The sequence below is a fragment of the Scyliorhinus torazame genome, chromosome 5 (genome assembly GCF_047496885.1).
Source record: "Scyliorhinus torazame isolate Kashiwa2021f chromosome 5, sScyTor2.1, whole genome shotgun sequence".
NCBI classification, from domain to species: domain Eukaryota; kingdom Metazoa; phylum Chordata; class Chondrichthyes; order Carcharhiniformes; family Scyliorhinidae; genus Scyliorhinus; species Scyliorhinus torazame.
In genome coordinates, this window is record NC_092711.1 from 87,029,250 (window position 1) to 87,039,906 (window position 10,657).

Consider the following 10,657-nt stretch of genomic DNA (forward strand, 5'->3'; position numbering starts at 1 on the left):
ACACTCACAACCCAAATGCTGTCTGGGCTTAAATACTGTCCTCTCAAAAGAATTTTTCATTCCAGACAGTTATTTTTATTTTTTGGAAAAGCAGAACTCAAATTGCACCGAATCCCAGGGTGGACTCTTGTTTATTTCAGCCCTTCACATTTAAACATGAAGTTTAAGCTCCGATTACAGGTGTCTGCTTGTCTCTGTTTGTATATTCTCTGTTATTGTTGTTTTGTCACTTGTCTGAAGTATTTGAATAATCGGCCTTGGTTAATCAATCCTTTCTCTCAGCACATGGAAGTTGTGAATCTTCAAGGCTGTCAGCCTGATCTAGATAACAAAAAGCTACATCCTTTGATCAATCCATTCCCCAACCCTAAATAGATATCACATATTTCCATAATGCAGGAATATCTCCATCAAACTTCTAATCAGTTCCCAATACTCTTGTTAACACTTGCCTGTATAACCTAAATTCCACTGACAGATTCCGAAAGCTGCACAGAAAAATGACTGGTTATTTTAAACTTTGAAACAAAACTAGTTGAACTTGTGTTTCAATCCTATTGTACAGAAATGTTGTCCTGTGGGCTGACAGTTTCTCAGTAAGACTGAAACATTGAGGTACGCCTCGCAATGCACTTGACAACATTTGTGGCACTTCCAAAATCTACCGTACATTGCTGTCTGTATTGTGTGAATCTAGCTGTGAAATATCTGTACAGTTTAAACTTCCACCGTTTCTGTCTTCTCATCGTTTATAAAGATCACGGTTCTATCCTTTTTAAGTCTAAAGCACATCATCGAAACATTTCCCAACACTTAAACACGTCCACCAGTTCAGTGTACCGCCAAAACGATAATATCTCCCTGCAGTTTGATGTTTCCAGCTATGTTGCTTACAACGCTGTCTAATGTTTGGTGTCATTGGCAAACTGGGATGTGTAGCATTCTATCAAATGGTCTTAAATGGCTAATATATACGTATGTGTGTGCGCTAATGTGTGTGTACACGCATGTGTCTATGCACGCATGTGTGTGTGTGTATGTATCTGTTGCCGTGTATGTACCAGTCAGTGTGTGCACGCGCATGTGTGTGTGTGTATCTGTGAACTTGTGTGTGTATACGCATTTAAGTCTCAAAGGAAAATATGAGCATGTGTAGGCGATTTGGCCCATCGAGTCTGCTCCACCATTCAAACAGATCCTGGCACGCACAGACGCACGCACACTCACACACACATTCCTATTGTATTATACACAGTCGATTTGTGTCTGGAACATGCTCAATGATTGAGCTTCCACAACCCTCTGGATCGGAGAATTCCAAGATTCTCCATCCTCTCAATGAAGAAATTCCTCCTCATCTCAGTCTGCAATGGTCTACCCCTGATTCTGAGCATTCATGTCAAGAGGGCGAGAATACAAGACCAGGGATGTACTTCTGAGGCTGTACAAGGCTCTGGGCAGACCCCATTTGGAGTATTGTGAGCCGTTTTAGGCCCAGTATCTAAGGAAGGATGTGCTGCCTTGGAAAGGGTCCAGTGGAGGTTCACAAGAATGTTCCCTGGAATGAAGAACTTGTCGTATGAGGAATGGTTGAGGACACTGGGTCTGTACTCGTTGGAGTTTAGAAGGATGAGGGGGGGTCTTATTGAAACTTACAGGATACTGCGAGGCCTGGATAGAGTGGAGGCGGAGAGGATGTTTCCACTTGTAGGAACAATTAGAAGCAGAGGACACCATCTCAGACTAAAGGGACGATCCTTTAAAACAGAGATGAGGAGGAATTTCTTCAGCCAGAGGGCGGTGAATCTGTGGAACTCTTTGCCGCAGAAGGCTGTGGAGGCCAAATCACTGAGTATCTCGAAGACAGAGATAGATCGGTTCTTGATCAATAAGGGGATCAGGGGTTATGGAGAGAAGGCAGGAGAATGGGAATTAGAAAAATATTAGCCATGATTGAATGGCGAAGCAGACTCGATGGGCCGAGTGGCCTAATTCTGCTTCAATGTCTTATGGTCTTATGGTTTGAGACTGTGCCCCCTCCCCCTGGGTCTAATCTCACCAGTCAGAGAACATCTGACCTACATCTATCTTGTGATGCCCCGTATGAATTGTGTATGTTTCAAGATCACCTCTCATTTTTCGGGAACACAGGTACATTTTCCTCAATCTCTCCTCATCAGACAACTTCATCATCCCAGGGATTCGACTGGTGCATCTCCATTACACTCCTTCTACAGCAAGTATATCCTTCCTTAGATATGGAGAACAAAACTCCACACAATGGTCCAGGTGTGTTGTGACCAAGGCTCTGTACAATTGCAGCAAGTCATCTTAACCCCAATACTAATAACCCTGAGCGATGAAAGTTAACGTACCATTGGCCTTCCTGATTGCTTAATGTACCCGCATGCTAGCGTTTAGTGACCCATGAATAAGGAGTTAGATACAGAGTAAAGCTCCCTCTACACTGACCCATCAAACACTCCCAGGACAGGTACAGCACGGGGTTAGATACAGAGTAAAGCTCCCTCTACACTGTCCCCATCAAACACTCCCAGGACAGGTACAGCACGGGGTTAGATACAGAGTAAAGCTCCCTCTACACTGTCCCCATCAAACACTCCCAGGACAGGTACAGCACGGGGTTAGATACAGAGTAAGGTTTCCTCTACACTGTCCCCATCAAACACTCCCAGGACAGGTACAGCACGGGGTTAGATACAGAGTAAAGCTCCCTCTACACTGTCCCCATCAAACACTCCCTGGACAGGTACAGCACGGGGTTAGATACAGAGTAAAGCTCCCTCTACACTGTCCCCATCAAACACTCCCAAGACAGGTACAACACGGGGTTAGATACAGAGTAAAGCTCCCTCTACACTGTCCCCATCAAACACTCCCAGGACAGGTACAGCACGGGGTTAGATACAGAGTAAAGCTCCCTCTACACTGTCCCCATCAAACACTCCCAGAACAGGTACAACACGGGGTTAGATACAGAGTAAAGCTCCCTCTACACTGTCCCCATCAAGCACTCCCAGGACAGGTACAACACGGGGTTAGATACAGAGTAAAGCTCCCTCTACACTGTCCCCCATCAAACACTCCCAGAACAGGTACAACACGGGGTTAGATACAGAGTAAAGCTCCCTCTACACTGTCCCCATCAAGCACTCCCAGGACAGGTACAACACGGGGTTAGATACAGAGTAAGGTTTCCTCTACACTGTCTCCATGATCACTCCCAAGACATGGCAGAGGCAGTACAACGTGGAAATCACCATCCCTGTGTGTAGTCTGAACAGCGCTGTTGGAATGTGATACAGAGAATCATAGAATATACATTGCAGGAGTAGGCCATTTGGCCCATCGAGTCTGCACTGGCCCTCGGAGAGAGCACCCTACACAAGCCCACGCCTCCACCCTCTCCAAATAACCCCAGTAACACCACCTACCCTTTGGGCCACTAAGGGGCAATTTAGTACGGCCAACATCTCCTCTCATCCTTCCCGGCTCTAGTGAATACCGGCACAATCACAGAATCCCTACAATGCAGAAGGAGGCCATTCTGCCCATCGAATCTACACCAACCTTCTGACACAGCACTCTATGTAAGCTCAGTCACCCGCCCTATCCCGATAACTCCTTAACCTAATCTAAACAATCTTTCTTGGACACTAAGGGGTAATTTAGCAGGACCATTCCACCTAGCCTGCACATCTTTGGACTGTGGAAGGAAACCGGAGCACCCGGAAGAAGCCCACGCACACACAGGGAGAAACTGCAAACTCCACATAATCAGTCACACAAGGCCGGAATTTAACCCGGGTCACTGGCACTGTGAGGCAGCAGTGCTAACCACTGTGCCACAGTCAAACCAATCTCTCCTTGAAGGACAGCCCGGTAACCTCCCTATCAGCCGAATGACCCTCCGCTGCACTCCCTCTCTGGCAACTATATCCTTTCTTAGTTAGGGAGACCAAAACTGTACGCAATACTCCTGGTGTGGTCTCACCAAGGCCTTGTGTCACTGCAGAAAGACATCTCCACTTCTGAACTCAAATCCCTCTTTCAATGAAGGCCAACATATCATTGGCCTTCTTAACTGCTTGCTGCACCCCCCTCTCCACTTTCAGTGACTGGTGTACAAGGACAGCCAGCTCCCTTTCTACATCCACATTCACCAACAAATCATTGTTTAAATCAGACACTTTCCATCAGGATTTTGTTATACCAACGTGCACAAATGTCAGAAATGACTGTGCTGTGCTCACCTAAAATGGCCACCATTAAGTAACTTAAAATGGCTGACTGCTGATCGTGGATTTTCTGTTGACAATATTCCCACACAGACAGAGAGAGAAGCAGAAACAGACAGATGGAGAAACTAATAGATGACATTTATTTGAGATTTTGAAACCCTGTCAAACACTACCAGCAAAGGTACATCATGGGGTTAGATACAGATTCCTCTACACTGTCCCTGGCAAACACTCCCAGGACAGGTACAGCACGGGGTGAGATACAGAGTAAAGCTCCCTCTACACTGTCCACATCAAACACACCCAGGACAGGTACAGCATGGGGTTAGATACAGAGTAAAGCTCCCTCTACACTGTCCCCATCAAACATTAGACACACAGATTGCGAGGGACACACAGATTGCGAGGGACGCAAAAGGAAAATTGAAATCGCTTATTGTCACAAGTAGGCTTCAAATGAAGTTACTGTGAAAAGCCCCTAGTCGCCACATTACTGCGCCTGTTCGCGGATGCTGTTACGGGACACACAGAGAGCGAGGGACACAGAGAGCGCGAGGGACACAGAGAGCGCGAGGGACACAGAGAGCGCGAGGGACACAGAGAGCGCGAGGGACACAGAGAGCGCGAGGGACACAGAGAGCGCGAGGGACACAGAGAGCGCGAGGGACAGAGAGAGAGGGACACCGAGAGAGAGGGACAGAGAGAGAGGGACAGAAAGAGAGAGAGGGACACAGCGAGAGAGAAAAAGAGATGGGGACACATGGAGGGAGAGGGACACAGAGAGAGAGAGCGAGGGACAGCGAGAGAGCGAGGGGCAGCGAGAGAGCGAGGGGCAGAGAGAGAGCGAGGGGCAGAGAGAGAGCGAGGGGCAGAGAGAGAGCGAGGGGCAGAGAGAGAGCGAGGGGCAGAGAGAGAGCGAGGGGCAGAGAGAGAGCGAGGGGCAGAGAGAGAGCGAGGGGCAGAGAGAGAGCGAGGGGCAGAGAGAGAGCGAGGGGCAGAGAGAGAGCGAGGGGCAGAGAGAGAGCGAGGGGCAGAGAGAGAGCGAGGGGCAGAGAGAGAGCGAGGGGCAGAGAGAGAGCGAGGGGCAGAGAGAGAGCGAGGGGCAGAGAGAGAGCGAGGGGCAGAGAGAGAGCGAGGGGCAGAGAGAGAGCGAGGGACAGAGAGAGAGCGAGGGACAGAGAGAGAGCGAGGGACAGAGAGAGAGCGAGGGACAGAGAGAGAGCGAGGGACAGAGAGAGAGCGAGGGACAGAGAGAGAGCGAGGGACAGAGAGAGCGCGAGGGACAGAGAGAGCGCGAGGGACAGAGAGAGCGCGAGGGACAGAGAGAGCGCGAGGGACAGAGAGAGCGCGAGGGACAGAGAGAGCGCGAGGGACAGAGAGAGCGCGAGGGACAGAGAGAGCGCGAGGGACAGAGAGAGCGCGAGGGACAGAGAGAGCGCGAGGGACAGAGAGAGCGCGAGGGACAGAGAGAGCGCGAGGGACAGAGAGAGAGCGAGGGACAGAGAGAGAGCGAGGGACAGAGAGAGAGCGAGGGACAGAGAGAGAGCGAGGGACAGAGAGAGAGCGAGGGACAGAGAGAGAGCGAGGGACAGAGAGAGAGCGAGGGACACAGAGCGCGCGAGGGACACAGAGCGCGCGAGGGACACAGAGCGCGCGAGGGACACAGAGCGCGCGAGGGACACAGAGCGCGCGAGGGACACAGAGCGCGCGAGGGACACAGAGAGCGCGAGGGACACAGAGAGCGCGAGGGACACAGAGAGCGCGAGGGACACAGAGAGCGCGAGGGACACAGAGAGCGCGAGGGACACAGAGAGCGCGAGGGACACAGAGAGCGCGAGGGACACAGAGAGCGCGAGGGACACAGAGAGCGCGAGGGACACAGAGAGCGCGAGGGACACAGAGAGCGCGAGGGACACAGAGAGCGCGAGGGACACAGAGAGCGCGAGGGACACAGAGAGCGCGAGGGACACAGAGAGCGCGAGGGACACAGAGAGCGCGAGGGACACAGAGAGCGCGAGGGACACAGAGAGCGCGAGGGACACAGAGAGCGCGAGGGACACAGAGAGCGCGAGGGACACAGAGAGCGCGAGGGACACAGAGAGCGCGAGGGACACAGCGAGCGCGAGGGACACAGCGAGCGCGAGGGACACAGCGAGCGCGAGGGACACAGCGAGCGCGAGGGACACAGCGAGCGCGAGGGACACAGCGAGCGCGAGGGACACTGCAAGCGCGAGGGACACTGCAAGCGCGAGGGACACTGCAAGCGCGAGGGACACTGCAAGCGCGAGGGACACTGCAAGCGCGAGGGACACTGCAAGCGCGAGGGACACTGCAAGCGCGAGGGACACTGCAAGCGCGAGGGACACAGCACGAGTGAGGGACACATCGAGAGCGAGGGACACATCGAGAGCGAGGGACAGAGAGATAGGGACACCGAGAGAGAGGGTACACAGAGAAAGAGGGACATCGAGAGTGAGGGACACACCGAGAGCGAGGGACAGAGAGAGAGGGACACCGAGAGAGAGGGACAGAGAGAGAGGGACAGAAAGAGAGAGAGGGACACAGCGAGAGAGAAAAAGAGATGGGGACACATGGAGGGAGAGGGACACAGAGAGAGAGAGCGAGGGACAGCGAGAGAGCGAGGGACAGAGAGAGAGCGAGGGACAGAGAGAGAGCGAGGGGCAGAGAGAGAGCGAGGGGCAGAGAGAGAGCGAGGGGCAGAGAGAGAGCGAGGGGCAGAGAGAGAGCGAGGGGCAGAGAGAGAGCGAGGGGCAGAGAGAGAGCGAGGGACAGAGAGAGAGCAAGGGACAGAGAGAGAGCGAGGGACAGAGAGAGAGCGAGGGACAGAGAGAGAGCGAGGGACAGAGAGAGCGCGAGGGACAGAGAGAGCGCGAGGGACAGAGAGAGCGCGAGGGACAGAGAGAGCGCGAGGGACAGAGAGAGCGCGAGGGACAGAGAGAGCGCGAGGGACAGAGAGAGCGCGAGGGACAGAGAGAGAGCGAGGGACAGAGAGAGCGCGAGGGACAGAGAGAGAGCGAGGGACAGAGAGAGAGCGAGGGACAGAGAGAGCGCGAGGGACAGAGAGAGAGCGAGGGACAGCGAGAGAGCGAGGGACAGCGAGAGCGCGAGGGACAGCGAGAGCGCGAGGGACAGAGAGAGAGCGAGGGACACAGCGAGAGCGAGGGACAGCGAGAGAGCGAGGGACAGCGAGAGCGCGAGGGACAGAGAGAGCGCGAGGGACAGCGAGAGAGCGAGGGACAGCGAGAGCGCGAGGGACAGAGAGAGCGCGAGGGACAGCGAGAGCGCGAGGGACAGCGAGAGCGCGAGGGACAGCGAGAGCGAGGGACACCGAGAGCGAGGGACACCGAGAGCGAGGGACACTGAGAGAGCGAGGGACAGAGAGAGAGTTTGAGGGTCACAGCGAGAGAGAGAGAGAGGGGGATACAGCGAGAGAGAGGGGGACACAGCGAGAGAGAGAGGGGGACACAGTGAGAGAGAAGGGGACACAGCGAGAGAGAGAGGGACATAGCGAGAGAGAGAGGGACACAGAGAGAGAGAGTGGGACACAGCGAGAGAGAGAGGGACACAGCGAGAGAGATGGACACAGCGAGAGAGAGTGGGACACAGCGAGAGAGAGTGGGACACAGCGAGAGAGATGGACACAGCGAGAGAGAAGGACACAGCGAGAGTGTGAGGGACACACCGAGAGTGATGGGACAGAGAGAGCGAGGGGGACAGAGAGGGACACAGCGAGAGTTAGTTTAACAGAAACACGTCACTGAGTGAACCCGAAGTAAGTGTTTGGCACCCCGTTAATTTTTCAGAATATAGTATTCATCTCTTGGCTCTGAGCCGAGCTCGGTATTGCGTGTGAACTGATAATGCTTCGGGTTCACACTGGCATTTTGCTGTGTTTCATTCTGATCTGCACGGAGGTGAGCGGAGAAGCGGAGGTGTTGCAGCTCCCTGGGTGGATGGTTGTTAGTGAAGCGGGTAATGTATCCATGAACTGCACCATCAGCATTGCATTTAACCTCGTAAGCTGGTACAGACAGTACCCGAACCAGTCACCCCAGCATCTGGTGATGGCCACAAGAGGAACCGGCCAACACGGGAGGATTTCAGCTTCAATCAGTGGAGAGAAGCTCAGTATCCTGACTGTGAGAGACGCGCGAGTTACAGACACCGCCACCTATCTCTGCGCTGTGAGCCACAGTGTAACTAACAGAGGGAGACCCCATACAAAAACCTGCACCGTCTTACCAAGCCGCTTTGCTGTGTCTGCTATATCGGCGTTTCATGAGGCGGGATGTGGAATTCCATGGAAAGGGGGAATGAGAGCAAAACGTAGCGAGAAGAGGAAGATTTAAAGAGGGTGAAACATGAAGAGAATTGGAAATACAGTCGAAGGGGAAGCGTTAACATGCAAACCGGAATGAGTGAAAGAAGAATGCGTAAAGATACGCACGTTCTGAAACAATGAAAAGAGAAATGAAAAAAAGTGAGAAATAACGGGTGTGATGCATCGAGTGAAGGATCAGGTCAAATCATAAATGAAGCGACTCAGAAAAAATGTAAAACGGCCTTTGTTTTAACATCATTCAATCTTCCTTGATAATTCGACATGTCATGGCTTGAAAAACGGCTTTTGAAGAACTGCTATTGGATATTGCTCCATACGTAAATCTACACCCTTTCCACAGTTCTGACCATGTAAATTCCTCCCACTGGGAAACGCGCCAGAGGGCGAGGTGGTCTCAAATGATTTCCTGTTATTAACATAAAATTATCGACAAAGAACTGGCGGTAACGCTGCGAGCTGCCGTCCCGATAACAGCTTGTTCAAAGTCTGATACACATTTTCTGCCCTGTGATCGTGGAGGTCTTTCCCAGTTTGTTATTGCCTCAGCAGGAATCCCGGGATCTGTATTTCTGTAACCTTTTCCTGCAATCCACAATGAACATCAAACTGTTTTTTGTTTAGTTTGTCAGGATGTGGTTAGTGCTGGGCTTCGAACGTTTACAATTTAGATAAATGACTTGGACGGTATAGTTGCTAAATCTGCTCACCAGAGAGAGATGTAGGAAAGTAAATGTTGAAGAGGACCTTAGGGGCCTATAAAAGGGCATGGACAGGATAATTGAATGGACACATGTCTGGCAAACAGAATATAATGTGGAAAATATTAAATTGTAAATTTTGCGAAGCAGACACACAGAGAAGCTAATTATCTGAGGAATTGCAGTGGACTGAGATTCGGAGGGATCTGGGTGTCCGAGTGCGTGAATCACAAACGTCAGTTTCCAGGTGCAGCAAATAATGAGGATATTGTTATTTATTGTGAGGTGAATGAATTCATCACAAAAACATGGAGGTTATGCTTCAATTATTGAGGGTATGCGTGGGATCACATCTGGAATATTGTGCAGTAGGGTGCGATTTGTTGCCAGTGTCTAATGGTCCCCGACTGTAACTCTCACTGTGGAGGCTGGATTATTGTTTCTTTGCTGAGCACTAACTGGGACTCTGACTATTGGGTTTTCGTACGGGACCCGCTATATCTGTAGCAGTGTGGGCTGCAAGGCACAGAGATACAGTGCGCTGTCAGACATCAGCATGTTGCCTATCATTAGCTCGCTAAGTTTCGCAGTTTTGTTTAAGGTTGCTGAAACGCGATTGGTGATGTCAGGGTGTCTGTAAAGGTTCTCTCCCAGAACACGAAGCATGTAATGTGGAGACTTCCCAGGACTCTGACTGTACCAGTACACATACGGGTTAGCAGTGCTTGTCTTCAAGTTGCAGGTTAGTGTGACATTACTTTCCTCTTCAATCTTTATTTCTGCATCCGGCTGCTCCACTGTGTCCTGGTGGCTCCAATCTGACATAAAAAATAGATTAAGAACAACAATCAGTATCAACCCCAAATTGATCAACTTAATCTTCACCATCACCATTATGTTCACCAACAATAACATCTGGGTTACAGCAGCCAGGAGGAGAATGGAGTTTTACTGGGAAGGAAATACTTACTGAGAAGTGAGATAATGATGAGCATCTGAGTGAGCCGGTTCCCCATGATCCTTCCTGGGTCTGGAACTCTGCAGTGAGAGGAATCCTCTGTCAGAGACAGAAATACAGATCCCCGTCCCACAGCACTGCTTATCGACCAATGGCAGAGCCAGCAGTTTCTCCAATGACACAATTGGGCCAGAGCGAGGGCAGCAACCGAAAGCTGTGGGCGGGGATATCGCAGTCTCAATATTGAGTGTGTGGTAACTCTCAGCTGCACCCGGAGCGGAAATAGGAAGGGATGAATCTGCAGAAGACTGTGACCATCCTGCACCTGCTCACTGCTCCAGCCACTGAGAAAAAAAATCGAGCGGGAGGGACATAA

The 10,657-nt window shown here is 51.5% G+C and overlaps 1 gene segment (V, D, J or C); it reads right to left on the reverse strand.

The window, feature by feature from the left end:
• Positions 1-9,818: 9,818 nt before the first annotated feature.
• Positions 9,819-10,339, reverse strand: LOC140417767 (T cell receptor alpha variable 38-2/delta variable 8-like). The segment is given in 2 exon segments: positions 9,819-10,141; positions 10,294-10,339. Coding segments are annotated over 2 exon segments (369 nt in total).
• Positions 10,340-10,657: the final 318 nt, after the last annotated feature.